This window comes from Sus scrofa, chromosome 13 (genome assembly GCF_054392235.1).
Source record: "Sus scrofa isolate SSC_HxYL_T2T_F1_AM1 chromosome 13, Sscrofa_HxYL_maternal_Yorkshire_Landrace_v2.0, whole genome shotgun sequence".
In the NCBI taxonomy this organism is placed as follows: Eukaryota; Metazoa; Chordata; class Mammalia; order Artiodactyla; family Suidae; genus Sus; species Sus scrofa.
The window spans coordinates 46,151,553-46,168,812 of NC_139395.1; the positions used below are offsets into that span (position 1 = coordinate 46,151,553).

The 17,260-nt window shown below is 55.7% G+C and overlaps 2 protein-coding genes across 16 annotated transcripts; both read right to left on the minus strand.

The window, feature by feature from the left end:
• Positions 1-1,837: 1,837 nt before the first annotated feature.
• Positions 1,838-2,717, minus strand: TMEM89 (transmembrane protein 89). The gene is made up of 2 exons (XM_003132191.5): positions 2,383-2,717; positions 1,838-2,032 (listed from the first exon to the last, which is right to left on the minus strand). Exons 1-2 carry the CDS (start codon positions 2,674-2,676, stop codon positions 1,856-1,858), a joined length of 471 nt encoding a protein of 156 aa, XP_003132239.1. The 5' UTR covers positions 2,677-2,717; the 3' UTR covers positions 1,838-1,855.
• A 2,679-nt stretch (positions 2,718-5,396) lies between these two features.
• On the minus strand, positions 5,397-16,728 carry SLC26A6 (solute carrier family 26 member 6). 15 transcript variants are annotated; one of them, XM_005669510.4, is made up of 21 exons: positions 16,638-16,728; positions 14,665-14,823; positions 14,440-14,579; positions 13,338-13,448; positions 12,618-12,781; positions 12,261-12,425; positions 12,031-12,183; positions 11,648-11,721; positions 11,416-11,563; positions 11,045-11,158; positions 10,798-10,875; positions 10,361-10,456; positions 10,156-10,262; positions 9,920-9,989; positions 8,870-8,962; positions 8,680-8,784; positions 8,147-8,269; positions 6,701-6,877; positions 6,463-6,517; positions 5,847-5,983; positions 5,397-5,648 (listed from the first exon to the last, which is right to left on the minus strand). In XM_005669510.4, exons 1-21 carry the CDS (start codon positions 16,658-16,660, stop codon positions 5,634-5,636), a joined length of 2,307 nt encoding a protein of 768 aa, XP_005669567.1. In that variant the 5' UTR covers positions 16,661-16,728; the 3' UTR covers positions 5,397-5,633.
• Between the last annotated feature and the right edge of the window lie 532 nt (positions 16,729-17,260).

Consider the following 17,260-nt stretch of genomic DNA (forward strand, 5'->3'; position numbering starts at 1 on the left):
CATCCTAATGGGGGTGACATAGCTCATTATGGTTTTAATTTGAACTTCCATAATGACTAGCATCTTTTCATGTGGTTATTGAATTTTTGTATATCTACTTTTTTTTTTTTCCTTTCAGGACCACACCTGTGGCATATGAAAGTTCCCAGGCTAGGAGTCAAATTGGAGGTGTAGCTGCCGGCCTACACCACAGCCCATGGCAACTCTGGATCCCCAACTCACTGAGCAGGGCCAGCGATTGAACTGGCAACCTCACGGCTCCTAGTCAGATTCGTTTCCACTGCACCACAGCGGGGACTCCTTTCATTACCTTTTCTTTTAGTGTCATACTTAAGAAATCACTGCCCACTCCAAGATTATGAAAATTTCCATCTGGGGAGTTCCCACTGTGGCTCAATGGAAATGAACCCGACTAGTATCCATGAGGACAAAGGTTCGATCCCTGGCCTTGCTCAGTGGGTTAAGGATCTGGCTTTGCCTTTAGCCACGGTGTAGGTCACAGATATGGCTCAGATATGGCGTTGCTGTGGCTGTGACATAGGCCATCAGCTACAGCTCCATTTTGACCCCTAGCCTGGGCACCTGCCGTGGGTGTGGCCCTAAAAAACAACAACAACAACAAAGTTTGATCCTCTTTACCTAATTTTGTGTTTGCCATGTCCTGTAAAATATTCAGATCTTGAGGGGCCATTATCCTGCCTACCAGAACCTCTCTAGGAGGTACCAACTCCTGCCCCTTCCTAGCCTGTTCCCTCCTGTGTTTCAGAGCTCCTTCTTTCCCCTGAAATCCTGACCACTCTACAGTTCCTGAAACAGGTCAAGGTCTCTTCCCCCACTAGGCCCTTGTAAGTGCTTACCCTCTGGCTGGAGCACTCTCCCCTCCTCTCATCACCGCACTCATCCTTCAGGTCTCAGCAGTCAGCGCACACCTGCCCTACCCCAACTGGGTCAGCACATGTCTGTGCAGAGGAATTGCTTTTTTTTTTTTTTTTTTTTTTTTTTTTTGTCTTTTTGCTATTTCTTTGGGCCACTCCCGCGGCATATGGAGGTTCCCGGGCTAGGGGTCGAATCAGAGCTGTAGCCACTGGCCTACGCCAGAGCCACAGCAACGCAGGATCCGAGCCGCGTCTGCAACCTACACCACAGCTCACGGCAACGCCGGATCCTTAACCCACTGAGCAGGGGCAGGGACCGAACCCGCAACCTCATGGTTCCTAGTAGGATTCGTTAACCACTGCGCCACGACGGGAACTCCGGAATTGCTTTTTTGAGTTGGCTTCACCACCACCTCTACCCTCCCCTATTTGTGAGTGGGTGAGGAGGAGCCAGTTCTGAGCTGCACATCAGCAGATCCTGATGCCTATGGTAGAAGGAAGAGAGCAAGGGGGTGAGGGCCCCTTTGGGAAAGCTCAGCCCTCACCTCACTTCCAGAGGCCTTAAAACAAGGGCCGCTTAGGTGCCAGAGCATGTTTGAGATGTCACAAAGATGAAGGTATCCAGGGGCCATCCTCTATCCCCAGCCCTAGCTCACACCCTGCAGCCTCAACTAGGAGCCCTAGATGACTGAGCCAGGTGGTCACTTTGGGGCTGCCCTCCCTGGACCACCCGCATCTGCCCTGATAGCCACGTTTTCTCCTACCACACTGGGGGCCCCTGAGGAGCCCCAGAGCAGTTGTATTTGTGAGTGTGATTGTTAGAGAGGAGGCATCAGTTGGTGGGGGCAATGGAGCAGTGTGAGCCAGCCCAGGCCCCACCTGCCGAGCCATCCTGAGCCCTGAGGCCACAATGGGTCTACTGGCTCTAAAAGTAGAAAAGGGGCACAAGGTCCAGAAAGGCATATGTTGGGTCTCCCAGTCTAGGCGGGAGTCCCCTTTATTTGGGTTCGCTGCTGGGTGGCTAGACGCTGCAGGTGGCCCTCAATGTGGACCAGAAGGGCATCCAGCATATGCAGGACCCCGAGGAGGAGGGCGCGGTCTGAGATCGGGGCCCGTCGTTTCCAGGGTGCACAGGGGTCAGCGGTCACCTGTGGATGCTGAGGACAGGACCGAGAGGCAGGAGTGAGGACAGAGGAATGGGACAGAGGTACAGTGGGAAAGGGGACTTAGGGTGATGGAGGATCACAGAGGGTCTGTTGTAGGCTGGTGTGGTCATGAGGCCCATGGAAGCTGGATGAGGAATGGTGATATTAAATGGGGAGGTTGGGGGCAGGGTACTACCCATGGGGAAACGGTCAGGGATTGTTGAGTATGGATAGACACAGGGACCCTGTGATGTGAGCTATGGAGGAGGGGCGGCAAGAGGCCCAGGAGGCATGAATGGGAGGGTGGGAAGAAGATAAGAGCTCACTGGGTATGAACAGAGGTAAGAGGCTGTGCGGCTCACCTCACTCTTCGTGGCCTGTGAGCGCCGCCGCTGCATCACCGCACGACTCAGCATCAGCATCATGGTCGTGGTGACCGTGACTCCAGCCACAGGGTAGATGCGATTCACCCCCAGGCCCATCCAATGGCCAGGACAGCTCAGGCTGCCCTTGCAACCCTCCAGGCTGTTTGGCTGGCATCCCCAGGGCTGTAGGTCCAGCCCTACCTGGTACCACAGGGGCCGTGACCAGGCATGGGTGCGGACAGGCATCGCTAGCAGAATCAACCATGGCAAGAAGGACTGTGCGTGAAGCATGGCTGTGGCAAGTGCCAGGGGCCGGAATCTGGGCGCCTGGCAACGGGCAAATGCCCCTCCCCCATGGGCAGGTGAGGCAGCAGGTTCCAGCTGGGCCCAGGATTTTCATGAGAGCCAGCCTAGCCAGAAAACATAGGTGGGTTTGGAGGGCTGGGTTCCAGAGCCAGAGAGGACGGCAGGCTTGAGGCCCAGGACTGAAGGAATGGCTCATTTTTTTTGTCTTTTCAGGACCCCATCCACAGCATATGGAAGTTCCCAGGCTTGGGGTAGAATCAGAGCTGCAGTTCCCATCCTATGCCACAGCCATGGCCACAGCCACGCTAGATCTTTAACCCACTCAGTGAGGCCAGGGATCGGCCCGTATCCTCATGGATACTAGTCAGGTTCATTACCACTGAGCCACAGCGGGAACTCCAGGAATGCCTCCTTTCCTCTCTCCCTCCTCCTCACCTAACAACCAACGCCTAAGATTCTAACACCCACAGCTCCTAATGCTGCTCTCCACCAGTGGCAGCCCCACCCCAGGGCCAACCAAGCACCAGAGCTGCTCCCTGGTCCCCTCTGCCCAGGCTCAGCCCCATGGTTCCCATCGCAGCAGAATGAGCACTCAGAAATGTGGGCATATGTTCTCCAGAGGCTCAGCCTGGCCCGTGAGGTGCTCTGTGGTCTCTGCTCCTGCCTTGTCAGGCCTCCCTGGTATTCCTTGAACACACATGCTATTCCCTATGCCAGGAACTCTGTCTTAGAAAAAGATCTTTCAAGTCTGGATTTTAATTCAGCAGTCACCCCTCTCTCCCATGACCATCTTGGGTAACGTAATCCCTTCTTTCTCACCTGACCCTGTTTTATTTTCTTCAAAGCATTTTCTTTTTTTTTTTTTTTTCTTTTTTTAGGCCCACAACTGCACTATATGGAAGTTACTGGGCTAGGGGTCAAATCGGAGCTGCAGCTGCCACAGCCACAGCCACATGGGATCCAAGCCATGTCTACAACCTATGCCAGATCCCTAACCCACTGATTGAGGCCAGAGATTGAACTCGCATCCTCACGGATGCTGTGTTGATTTCTTAACCCACTGAGCCACAAAGAGAACTCTCCTCAAGCATTTCTAAGTACAGGTATACCTCAGAGATACTGTGGTTCAGTTCCAGACCACCATAATAAAGCAAGTCACACAAATGTTTTGGTTTCCCAGTGCATGTAAAAATTATGTTTGCACTATACTGTAGCCTATTAAATGTGTGGTAGCATCATGTCTAAAAAAACCTGTATCTTAATTAAAAAACACTTTTATTATTAAAAAATACCATCATCTGAGCCTTTAGCGAGTCATAGTAGTAACAAAGATCACTGATCACAGATGCTCTTAACGAGTAAAATAATAGTGAAAAAGTTTGAGATATTGTGAAAATTATCACAATGTGACACAGAGACACAAAGTGAACAAATGTTATTGGGAAAATGGCAATGGCACCAATAGACTCGCCTGACACAGGGTTACCACAAACCTTCAATTGGAAAAAAACCCTCAATATCTGCAAAGTGAAGTAACACAAGGTTTGCGCGTATCTGCAAGTTCATGTTTGAGGTTTATCTTCCACTCCAACACATAAGCTTTGCTCAATCAGTATTTATCAAGCACCTGCAAGTGCCAGGCACCAACTGTTCCTGGTACCTGGATGGGCGCGACAGAGTAGACAAAGGGCCCTGACTTCCTGAGCAAGGTTCTGGGGGTGGGGGAAGGACAGATGATTCATGAAGACAGAGCAGAGCACTGAGCTGGGCCAGGATAGAAACAGCCAGGCGAGGGGTGCCTCCATGACTTGCAGGGCAGGCAGCCTCTGTCCACTGGCCCAGCACAGAGCCCAGCCCTGTTTTGAGTTTTCTGTGGCATTTAATCATTTAATACTCATTTTGAGTACCTGTGAAGTAGGTACTATTACCATTCCTTCTGATGAGACCCTGAGGCCCAGAAAAATTCTACCCCCGACTCCCAGCCCCCTAATCAATTCAGCATTGGCTGGCCAGAAGACCTGCTGCTGCCCACTGGGCCACACACCCAGTGTTGGTGTTTTATGGCAGAAATCAACACATGGTTCTAGGCTGACAGTGACCTGCAAAGCCCAGGCGATCTAATTAAATGAACACATTTCCCCAAGCAAATCAATCATGCATCATCTTACTTTTATATGCAGACCAGCCATACCTGTCAACACCTGTCCTTCCTCAGCTGGTTACTCAGATATTCATACCACACCCTCCAGACCCAGTGGCACCCGGCCTGCCCTGCACCTTATCAGGTGCCCCTGAGAACAGGTCATTCCTGAGAAGTAGCTCCAATTCCAACTATTTTACAACTGAGGACACAGGTGCCAAGGGCTGTGCATGGCTCGGGAGAAACTTGGACCTAGGTTGCCCCTATCTTGGGCCTGGCCCACAGCTCTCCCTCCCACTCCGCACTCCTCCTGCCTGACCCTGACCTCCCCAAATCTTTCCCCTAACTTCCTTTTTTTTTTTGCAGGGGGCTCACCCAGGGCATGCAGAAGTTCCCGGGCCAGGGATTGAACCTGAGCCACAGCAGTGACAATGCCCAATCCGTAACCAGAGAATTCCTTCTCCCATCTTCTGACTCCAGTTCCCACTTTGGGGTATAAGAAGGGTCAAGTGCCAGGGCTGTGGACCATGCCCCCAACCCCACCAAGCCACAGCAGAGCCTGGCATTAGGCAAACAAATCTTTATTCCTGAGGCTAAAAACAGGCATCCTCCTCCAGCTCAGCCAGGGCCTCATCACTGAACTTAAGAGTCCCAGGACCTCCATCCCTGAGTTGTGTTGTGCGTGTGTGTACGGAGGTGACTCCTGGGTGACATCTGGAGGTAGCCCAGTGGAAGGGGATTCTCACAGGTACCCTGTCACAACCTCCAGAGGTGGGCAGTCTCCGGCAAGGTGGCAGCATGGTCAGAGTTTAGTAACCTGGGTAGAGAAGGAAGGAGAGGCTCCTGTCAGTTACCAAAGGACACAGATCACCCCCTCCCCCAGGAGCAGCTTCATCTGAAGGCAGGAAGGGAAGAGCCATTCAGAACAAACCAGGAGGACTTCCTGGAATCAGGGTCAGGACGGAACAAGCAGTGGATAAACAAAAGGAGCTCAGCAGGCTAGAGGTCAGCTCACCAAAGCAGGGCTGACGGGGCCAGACCGTGGGTGCTGGAGGGCAAAGATGACAGCATCGTGGACTGAAGCAAAGAGATGCTGCTTGGTGATAGATGCATCAAAGAAATGCCCAGCCTCGAGCTGCGAGACCACAGGAGCTGTAGGCAAGGAGTAGGTCTCCCCTGACTCACAGAACCACCAGGAACCCCAGTTCCCAGGCAGCAGCAGAGTATTACCTTGACCTTCACACCTGAGGCTTATAGCTAACTCCCCACTCTTCTTTTTTTTGGCCCCACCCATGGCATATGGAGGTTCCCAGGCTAGGGGTCGAATCAGAGTTGTAGCCTAGGCCACAGTCACAGCCATGCCCGATCTGAGCCGCCTCTGCAGCCTATACCACAGCTCACAACAACGCTGGATCCTTAACCTACTGATCGAGGCCAGAGCGTCCTCATGGATACCAGTCGGGTTCGTAAGCCATGATGGGAACTCCCTAACTCCCACTCTTGACCCCTGCTTCCCAGGACACCTCTGACCTCCAGCTTCAGGGACTTTTTCTTTGTGCTGCCTGGCAAATTCCTTGGCCGGAACCCCCACCCCCTCACCAGGCCCCTCTTGTTGTCCCCATCCCACGTACAGTGGCAGGCGGCCATGTACACCTCCACCTCGATCTCCCGGAAGTCACGGAAAATCTGCAGCAGAAAAGGGGGCCAGACTCAGAGGGAGGTTCAGGGGCTCTGAGGGGGGGACTCAGGCAGCCTCTGGGGAGGGCGTTCAGGGGGGAACTGAGAGGGTTGGGGGTCAGGCTCAGAGGGCTCTTGGAGCTAGATATGGGGTCAGGGTAGAGGGGTCTTGTCCTCCCTCAGGGCCCTCACATTCTTCAGGCTCTTGAGACACACAGTGTCCACAAAGGAGAGGGTGCCCAGGTCCAGGATGAGGCTGTGGAAATCTGGCTGAGGCAGACCCAGGGCCTTCAGTGAGGACATGGCTGGGGCCTTGGCATCTTCTTGATCTCCCGCTGCTATATCCTCTAGCTCATTCTCTGCACTCACCTGCCAGGGAACCAGATACACTGCAAAGGCCACCCACAGAGGGGTGAAGGCAGGGAACACACAGATATACAGAGACACACACGATCAGAAATGGGAGCAGACGGGATTTCTCATCGTGGCTCAGTGGTTAACGAAGCTGACTAGGAACCACGAAGTTGTGGGTTCGATCCCTGGCCTCGCTCAGTGGGTTAAAGATCAGGCATTGCCGTGAGCTATGGCATAGGTTGCAGATGTGGCTCAGATCCCGCGTTGCTGTTGCTGTGGCTCTGGCGTAGGTCAGCAGCTACAGCTCTGACTAGACCCCTAGCCTGGGAACTTCCATATGCTGTGGGCACAGCCCTAGAAAAATGCAAAAAGACAAAAAAAAAAAAAAAAGTGGCAGCAGACGTGTAAGCACACATATATGGGGCATACAGGGACACGGACATGGGAAGCCTGGATATAAAGACAGGCAGGACATAGGGGGACACAGAGGAGAGGATACTGGGACTCCATGAGCACAGAGACATGCATCTATTGCTCTGTTACCTCCTGGGCCCAGGTTTAATAGGGACACTTAAAAAGGAAGGGCACTGGGAAAATATGCCCCACCTTCGGTCAACCAGAATTGAGGATGGAGGCCCAGGGACAAACCAAAAGAGACTCGTGGACACATGTGCACACACAGACATCCTGACATCCTGCTGAGTCTCTAATTGAGATTGTTGCCCCCCACCCCTGTTTTTTAAGGGCTGCACCCGAGGCATATGGAGGTTCCCAGGCTAGGAGTCTAATCAGAGCTACAGCTGCCAGCTTACACCACAGCCACAGCAACATGGGATCTGAGCCACATTTGCAACCTAAACCACAGCTCACAGCAACACCAGATCCTTAACCCACTGAGCAAGGCCAGGGATCAAACCCGCATCCTCGTGGATACTAGTTGGTTTCAAAAACCGCTGAGTCACAGTGAGAACTCTGATTATTGTCCATTTGATCCCAGATTTTCCCCATGTGCCCAGTCTCTTCCCTCTGCCCATGAGCACAGACTGCAGGGTCTTATGGAATCCACAAATTCAAGGTCTTTAGCCAGGCATCAGATTACAGACCAGAGAGCCACAAGCAGAACTCTGTGGCATATCACTAGAGATCTCCCACAGAGATCCCTCCATTCCTCCTACCACTGACACAACAACCTTGAACCCATAACTGGTAGGTCCATGGATTTACTCATAGGACACACATCTCTCTGCAGCTCACGGCTGGCCCCTCTGCCACCTCCAGCCTCACCTTGACGTTGGAGCCCTCCACATCGTTGCTCTCGATGTTTGTGATACCAGTGTTTACATTGATGGAAATAGAAGTGTCCTTGATGTGAGAAGAAGAACGTATATGTGTGACTGGGTCACTTGGCTGTATAGCAGAAATTGACAGAACATTGTAAATCAACTATAATAGAAAAAATAAAAATCTTAAAAAAAAGAAGAAGCGCCCTTGGAGACGACAGCCTAGGCCAGGCAAGAGGGGGGCAAGAAGAGGGCGGTCCCAGCTGTCACATGACAGCCAGGCCCTGGCTTTGGCCAGGTAAGTGGACCAGGGCAGCCAGGCTGAAGGCTCTAGGGTTTTGACCCGCTTTGGGAAGAGGCCTGTGATGGTTCATGCTTAGGAGGCAGGAGATAACCAAAGCCCCTTCCCCAGAGGCCTGACTTGCCAGGGGAGTAAAGCAGGGTCCCCAGGGGCTCCAGGGAGAGAAGGATGCATGAAGGAAGGTGAGAAGCCAGGGGGCCGGGAGAAAGGCTGGGTGGGCTGCAAGCGGCCCCTGCCTTTTTCACGAGCTTGTTGCCCTTCTGCAGTCGTTTCAGCTTTAGCTCCTGCCGCCTGAGCAGCTTCTTCTTCTGGGAGATGAGGCGGTCCACATCCACACCACACTAGAGCAAAGGGTAGGGCAGCGGATGTGGCCCCTGGGGAGGTGAGGGACCCTCTGTCCCACACCCTGTGGAGCCCAGGCCTCACCCTCTGCTTGAGCGCGTCACCGTAGAGCTCAGCGTTGGCAAAGAACATGGTGGTTGAGGAGCGGAAGATTTTCACGCCCGGGACCTCCCTGGCCTGGGGATGAGTCAGGGGTAGGGGTGGCTGAGCCCGCATCTCTCCTAGCTACCTCTCGCTCTGCTTTCCTTCCTCCCCTGTGTACCCACCAGGGCCCGCCACCCAACCCTCTGCTCCTCAGCCAATGCAGGCCCAGCTGTGGCCCCTGCCTTTCCAGGATTTCCCTGGCCCCTCAGCCTGGCCTGTCAGAGCTGCTGCTTCTTCCCTCAGGACATCCTGAACCCTCCTACCTCATCTTCCCTGGTTTCCTGCCAGTACCAGGCCAGGTTTCAATGGTCTTAGCATTTGCTCGGTCTCTTTTCTGCATGCAGACAGAGACACTGTCCTGGGCTGCCGGCCCAGCACAGCCCAGGCTTTACCAGCTCCCACCCGACTCAGGACACTCCAGGTCTCTGCTCGGCCTTTGGGCCTGAACGATATTCCCTCCCAACCACCACCACCTCCCTTTCCATTCAGCTGAGCCACGCCTCTTGTGTCCTCCCCTCCCTCTGCCTCATCGTCCTGTGCTCAGCCTTCAAGGCTCCATGTCAGGGGGAATGAGCTTGTTTTATTTCACACCTTTGTTCGCAGAGCTTGGCATGAGACTTCACAGGAGGTACATGAAGGACAGAGATTCAGTAACCCTGTTGATCAGCTCAGGAAACAGCCTCCCCCAACCGGGTGCCCGAGATCCTGCACCTCTGCATTCCTGACCCGGGGCTACTCTGCAGGATGGGGCTTGTGCTGCTGCCTCCAAGACAGACCCCTCCCCCAGGCCCCAAGGTCCATGTTCTGAGTCAGGGGTGGGGGGAGTGGTCACAGACCCAAATTCTTTCCTTGAAATTTTAAGGACAAAAGTGCCCTTGGTGCCTCCCACCCCACTTCCGTGCCAGGTGCCAAATGATCTGATAAGGGGTAGCCCATTCAGCTCTGTGCCCCCCATCTGCACCCTTCTCTGGTTTAGCCCCCGCCACTCACTTCTGAGTACTCTGCCACATCTCTGTAAACGTCTGTGTCTGGCATCTGCCCCAGGACAGAGTAGTGGGGCCTGTGAAGGAGAGAGCAAGTGTGAGAAGAGGGGGGCATTGAGGGGGCAGTGAGGGGGGTACTAGGGAGGCTGGGGTCACCCCCAAGATGTGGGAAAGCTGGGGGAAGCCAGTGTGGATCTCACTCCCTCAATGGTGGGAATGCAGGGGACCAGAGGTGTGACTCACAGCTGTATGCGGACCACAACGAGCAGCATGGAGAAGGCTATCGCAACCGCCAGGCCAAGGTCCAGGTTCAGCAGGATGGTGGCCACAAAGGTCACTAGCCAGATGAGCTAAACACAGAAGGGCAGCGGTTAGCAGGGTCTAGAAGGGTCACTGGAGCTGAAGGCCCTGACCCCCTTGCCCGCCCCCATGCTCCCAGGCCTCTCACCAGATCCACTCGATTTGTCTTCCAGAGGGAGCATAAGTCAGTGAACTGCATCAACATGCCCTTCAGGTTCACAATGATGACGGCTGCCAGAACTGCCTGGGGGGTAGGGGGAGGGCCACCAGGAACTCCTGAGAGGTCCGGGATGCTGACCACCCTGACTACCTGGACATGAGCCAGTCTGTCCCTTAAGCACCTGGGTGTGACCCCCAAATGGCACCCACCACCTGCTGCCCCCTGAAGCGAACAGCTTGGATCTGGCTGGGAAAGGGTCTCACCCCTGACCCTTGACTCCAAGTCTCACCCCAGAGATTGCAAGCTTGAAAAAAACAGGACATGAGCCTGCACCCCTCCCCCTTGCCCAGGACCTGACTGATGGGAGTCTGTGGCCTGGCAAAGGCCCCCAAGCCTGGTGGGGTGGGGGTGGGGCGGGGGCTCACCTTGGGCAGGTCTTGGAAGAGTTCTCCAAGTTTGAGGATGATAATGAGGATGAAGAGGGAGGAGATGGCTCCAGCCACCTGTGCAGTGGGAGTGAGCAGGAAGGTGGGTGGAATGGGGGGGCGGGGAAGAGGGAAGAGCAGGGGGAGTGGGGAGGGCAGGGGGAGGTGAGAGGGCAGGGGATGGGAACACCCAGGCAGAGCAGTGCATGTGCACAGAGGCACACCCACACCCACACCTGCAGCCTACCTGTGTGTTGCCCCCGGTGCTCTCCTGTACCAGGCTCCGAGACATAGAGCAGCTCACAGGGAAGCACTGGAAGATGCCCCCAATGAAGTTACTGAGGCCGAGCGCCACCAGCTCCTGGTGGGGGAGTGCAGGAGTGGGGACAGGTCACTAGCAGCTCCTGGTCCCCGTGTCCAGGACTCTGCATCCCCAACCTTCATCCCCACTCAGTAGCCCCCAGAGACTTGGCCACTGTTCCCCCATGTAATGCTCTCCCCGTCTCAATCCCCCACATGGTCTCAGCACATCTGTTTCCCTGCCTCCCACCTGATACTCCATCCCTCCAGGACCTGGGGTCTCTGCCCCCTCTGGGTCTCGCATCCCATCCCCCAGACCTGGTTGCTGTCCACCCGGTAGCCATGCCTCAGGGCGAAGATCTTCCCCAGCGAGATGGCAATGGCGAAACCAACCACGGCGATGGCGAAGGCATTTCCCACAAGACGTGCAAACAGCTGCGGGCTGGGGGCCACTGGGGGCACCAGCCTGTGAGGGGCATCTGTGAGGCCAAAGGAAGGTTCTGGCCCTGGCTGCCCAGCCCTCCCTGACCCGAAGGGGTCAGGAGCTCACCCTGCAGGGATTCTGCCCACGACATCCACCTCATTCAGTCCTATGCCGTAGGAGATGCCTGTGGCCCCGATGAGCTGAGGGGAGAGCACAGAGTCAGGGGAGTGAGGTGCGGGCACCGTCCTGAAGGGAGATGGAGAAACCACTTTGGGGATAAAGAGAGAGGCCTGAAGCGAAACCCTCAGAGGAGTGGGGAGGTGTCAGCGATACGCGGAGAAACGGACACCATCATTTCGGGAAATGGGAGATGCCACCGGGGGCTGTGTGCTATGGTCCCCCCAGTCAGTGCCCAGTCCAGCTAGTCCTTAAATACCTGGGATGCCCACAGGGCAGGGACGTGTCCTCACTTGCCCTGTCCCCTGTCCCCCGCCCTCCAGAATTCGAACCGTGAGTAGCTCCCCGGGGAGTGGCACGGGCAGATGTTTCTGCAGCTTGTTGTTCAATAGCTTCACCAGCACGAGCACCAACCCTGCCACAACTGCAGTGACCAAGGTGTTGACTACAGTCTTGGGCAGATTCCAGCAGACCTCCAGTGCTGTCTGAGGAGAAGGGGGGGTCAGAGCCAGCCCTCAACATCCTGGGTCCACCCACCACTCCTCCTTCCATCCTCACTCACATAGATGAGGGACAGTGGCCCAGAGCGGCTGCTCAGATGGAGGCCAAACACATACTTGAGCTGTGAGATGAAGACCTGCACGGACGCGGCTGTGGTATAGCCACGGACCAGAGGCTCTGACAAGTAGGTGACCACGAAGCCGAAGTGGACCAGGCCCAGCCCCACCTGTAGGGTACACGGGGAAGTCAGGGGTGGGCAGCGAGAGTCCTAAGGGTGGACAGAGCAGAGTCCAGGGCAGGTGGGATCAGAGGGGGATGAATGAGGAGGGAGCATGACAGTGACAGCCAGACATTCAGGGGAACTGTCAGGTGCAGTGGAGAATGAGTCTGGCATTTGGGGGCATGGACTGCTCTGCACCTGAAAGAGGCCCACTAGGACACTGAGTGCAGAGGCCAGCTGCACCCGCCTAGCATCTCTGGCTGCCACATCAACCGTAGAGTTCGAGGCCTGCAGGAAGTCCTCATCTGGGGCCAGCGATTCTGTCACACTGCCCACCATCACAGACATGACAGCAAAGGTGCCTGTAAGAGTAGATCAAGATAGGGAGAGGACACTGCCCTGCCCTGGAGCCCTGGTCCTAAGGGAGAAGTCAGGAGACACCCAATTCTACACCACCATCCTCAGATAATGCTATGCAGATAGAGGCAGTGCTGGCGGTCAGTCAGATATAAACCTTAAGTTCAAGGGTTCTTGAGGGTGGCTGGAAGTGTTGGCCCTGCATCATCTACCTTGGCCCACCTGTGTCCACTGGCTTAGGACCGCTCCCCTTGTAAAAGGTGACAGGGGGAAGGGGACATGGCATGCCTCAGGCTATCAGGCTTATGCCAAGTCTGGGCCCCTTGAGTGGCTTCACTACCCACACCCTCCTGGGCCAGTTCGTGGTAAACTGAATTTGTGGCTCCACAGTCGGAGGCCTGGTCCTGCCTGGAATGACCCTTGGGCCAGTCTCCCAGCCACCCAGCACCAATGCCTCCCTCCCTCTTCCCAGTGTTTCCTTGCCCAGCTCAGCCTCTCTCACCCTGTCCTCCCTGGGGAACATGGGCATCCTCCTGCAAGGCTGGGCCGGGCTCCACTCACCCACAGAGATGTGCCGGGAAGTGCCAAACAGGAAATAGATAAAGACAGGGTAGAAGGAGCTGTAGAGGCCAAACACGGGGGGCAGTCCGGCTAGGAGGGCATAGGCCAAGCCTGGAGGTAGAAGGGTAGCAATGTAGGCTTGAAGGTCAGGGTCTTTTTTTTTTTTTTTTTTTTTTTTTTTTTTGTCTGTTTGCTATTTCTTTGGGCCGCTCTCACGGCATATGGAGGTTCCCAGGCTAGGGGTCGAATCGGAGCTGTAGCCACTGGCCTACGCCAGAGCCACAGCAACGCGGGATCCGAGCCGCGTCTGCAATCTACACCACAGCTCACGGCAACGCCGGATCCTTTAACCCAATGAGCAAGGGCAGGGACCGAACCCGCAACCTCATGGTTCCTAGTCGGATTCGTTAACCACTGCGCCACGACGGGAACTCTTTTTTTTTTTTTTTTTTTTTTTTAATGTTTTTATTTTGCTTCATTTTTGAAAGACGTTTTTACCAGGTAGAATTACAGGTTAACAGGTTATTTTTTTCTTTTAGTGCTTGAAATATTTTGTTCCACTGTCTTCTCTCTTGCGTTATTTCCAGCGATAAACCTGCCATCATCCATATCTTTGTTCCTCTGTACTGTTTTTTTTTTTTTTTTTTTGGTCTTTTTGGCATTTCTTGGGCCGCTCCCGCGGAATATGGAGGTTCCCAGGCTAGGGGTCCAATCGGAGCTGTAGCCACCAGCCTATGCCAGAGCCACAGCAACGCAGGATCTGAGCCGCGTCTGCAACCTACACCACAGCTCACGGCAACGCCAGATCGTTAACCCACTGAGCAAGGGCAGGGACCGAACCCGCAACCTCATGGTTCCTAGTCGGATTCATTAACCACTGCACCACGACGGGAACTCCGAAGGTCAGGGTCTTGAAAGGATGAGGGAATCCCAGCCCTAGGTTATGAGCCATAGTCCCAGGGACATCGGTCATGCTTTTGGGATGTGGCAGGAAGTAGGGAGTGGGGTTTGCAGACCACAGGGCTTCCCGGCCAGGACCTTAAAGGCTCAGGGTCACCACCCAAGAGTTGAGGGTACAGTCTCTAGGTCAAAGGTGGCTCACCCTGTGGTAGCTGCATAATGGCCACACTCAGGCCAGACAACAGGTCACCCAGAAGCCACTCACGCACAGGATACTGGGGTAGCCAGGTCAAAACTGGGAGGTACTGGAGCAGAAGGGCGTAGGCCCGAGCACGGGAGCAACTGGGGACAAAAGGGTAGATATTAGAGATAGGGGCTAAGTTCTGCCAGTGCTCCCAGCCCCCAGGCCTCCCCCTCCAAGCCTTACCGAAACCAGTTTCGCCACTGCCAGGTCCCAGTTGCTGAGCCTCGGTTCCCCAGCTCCTCCAGCTGTTCTTGGTTGAGCAGAGGCCGCTCAACATGGTAGTCTCGCCTCCTCAGCTCCATTGTTTGTGTTGTGGACAGCAGTGCTTGTGTGTCCCTCTGGCTAGGGTGGTGAGGCCAGAGGCACAGTGAGGGCACTCCTGGCTCAACTTCCCCCACATCTCCGTCTGGGACCAGAGAGTTACCCACCTGAATTTTCTAGGTCCCAGACCTAGGTAGGTCCAACCCCTGCAGCTGTCTCCTGCAGGCCCTATGCCCACGCCCAGGCAGGGGCAGTACCTGAACTTTGGCTGGTAGAAGACTCTTGCACGGCCAAAGTCCCCCACAAAGAGACAGCAGGATGAGCTCAAGCCACATTTCAGCCCAGGTGTGGCTGCCCAGCCCTGAGTGTTCACCAATCTAGGTTCTAGGCTGACTGCCCCTCCCAGCCCCCTCCCCCTAGCCTGGGCTCTTCCCCAGCCAATCCCAGTCCAGACTGTGTCCTTATCCAGCTCCCCCACGAGCCCAGTGCATGCTGTCTGAGAGCAAGAAAGGAATCCAGCAAACCAGGCAAGCCTCTATTCACAGGAGGAGGCTCTAAGAGAAGGAAAGTGTTGGGGCTAAGATAGCCCTTGGGCCTCCAGCTCAGGCCTAATCTGGGAAAGCCGGGGGATGCCTCTCACCTGGAGGGACATGTTCCCACCTGGAAAGGGAAGCTCCCATCAGAAGGGGGGACAGTCTCACCTAAGGGAAACTTTCATCTAAGAGGAAAATTTTTCACCAGCCTAGGTAAGTTTTGTACTGGGCAGAACCTCTGATCTGCCCAGTGGCAACCACCTGAATAAGGGGAAGGATCTCACTGGGGAATAGGAGATTTGGGGGGAGGGAGTTCTCACCTGGGAGGAAGCTGTCCCAGAAATAGTTGTGGTCTGGCAATAAGAGCTCTTAGAGGGGGAGCGCTTACCTGGGGGAAAGTTCTCACCTGCCAAAAAAGTTCTAATCTGGAAGGTATTCTCACCTAAGGGAAGATCTGATCTTGAGGAAGCTCCTACACGTAATGGGAGAAAGCTCTCACCTGGGAAGGGATCTCCGGGGGCGGGAAGAATCTTACCCAGAGGGAGGCTCTGCCCTACTGGGAAAGCCTTCACCCCTGAGGAAAGTTCTGATCTGAGAGAAGCTCTTACCTAGGGTGAGCTTCCCACCCGAGGGGCAGAAACTCACCGGGAAAGAACTCTAACCTGATGTCCCGGCTAGAGGAAGGAGTGGTGGAGTGGGTGAGAGCACGATCCTCAGACTCTTGGCGAGTCGCGCCCGTCTCACAGAGATCTTTGAGCCCCCTCGCCCCTCCTCCGTGAGTCACTCGAGGTCTTAAAGGGCTCCTGCCCCCGCCACCACCAGCCCCCTTGCCCCCCCCCCCCCCCCCGCACCGGTGCTTGGAGGACCGGGCCTAGATACTTGGCCCCTCCCTCTGGGAGGGCCCTGCAACCAGAAGGGCCAGAGTGCTCATTCCCCGACCAGTTGCATCACTGGACTCAGGTCCCCGCTATGGGCATTCTTGTAGCCACGTCCCGGGCCCAACGTGCCGCCCCGGAGCACCTCCTAGGCCGGTACTCCTCCACACGCAGCTGCCTCCTGGTGGCAGCCAGCTAGCCCCTGGACAACGCTAGAGGGGCTTTCCGCACTGCCCGTAGGGGTTGGGGCCGCACCGGTTCCCACCCCATCCCTCGCTATGGTTGGGCAGGTGTCTGCAGAAAATCGCCAAAACAGTAAACCGAGGCGCGTCAGGCGGGAAGTGCCTGCTAGGGACTCGGCGATCCCTTCAGAGCTAACCCAAGCGGGGCGCCTGCTCGGGGGCCTAGGGGTGGTCCGCGCCTCGGACACCGGACACCTCGCGGACTCGGACACCGGGAACAGGGGCCGTGCCCTGTACTCACTCACCCAGGCGCTTCTGACAGCCCCATTGCGGGTGGGCGGCGGAGATGCAGCAGCTCCTAGGTCTCCGGCAAGAGGCCGCTACGGCCCAAAAGGCGGGGCCGGGACGGAGGCAAGGCCTGGGGCGCGCTCCCAGCAGCCAATCCTCAGGCGGGACGGGGAAGGCTTGGGCCAGTCAGCGTGCCGGGGCGGGGCCTAAGGGACAAGGTCGCGGCGCTGAGAAGCAGAAGGAGGGAGATTTAACCCCTTCCTTCCCGAGCGCCTTGGTTTGCGCTCCCCCTCGTGGCTCGCCTAGCTTGTCTCCCTGAGCTGTAGTTAACTAAAGGACAGGGACTAAGGATCCGAGCTGGCCCGGTACCTGCGGCCCTAGGTCCCAGAGTGGGACGGGACTAATACCAGGTCCTGGCTTCTTGCCCAGTGTCCTCGCAGGACGTCTAGGGGCGCGGCTGGGACGTCTAGGAGCCTTAGTTCTCCTTGAGTTATTCAGGTCCACGGGGCATGGCATGTCTCTGACACGGAAGGGGCTCAAAAGGCCTCCCTTTAACTCTGGACACGCGGACCTGAAAGGCTGCGAGGTTCCCCTCCCCGGCACAAAGCTCAGACCGGGAATCAGGCCTGAAGGCTTCTGC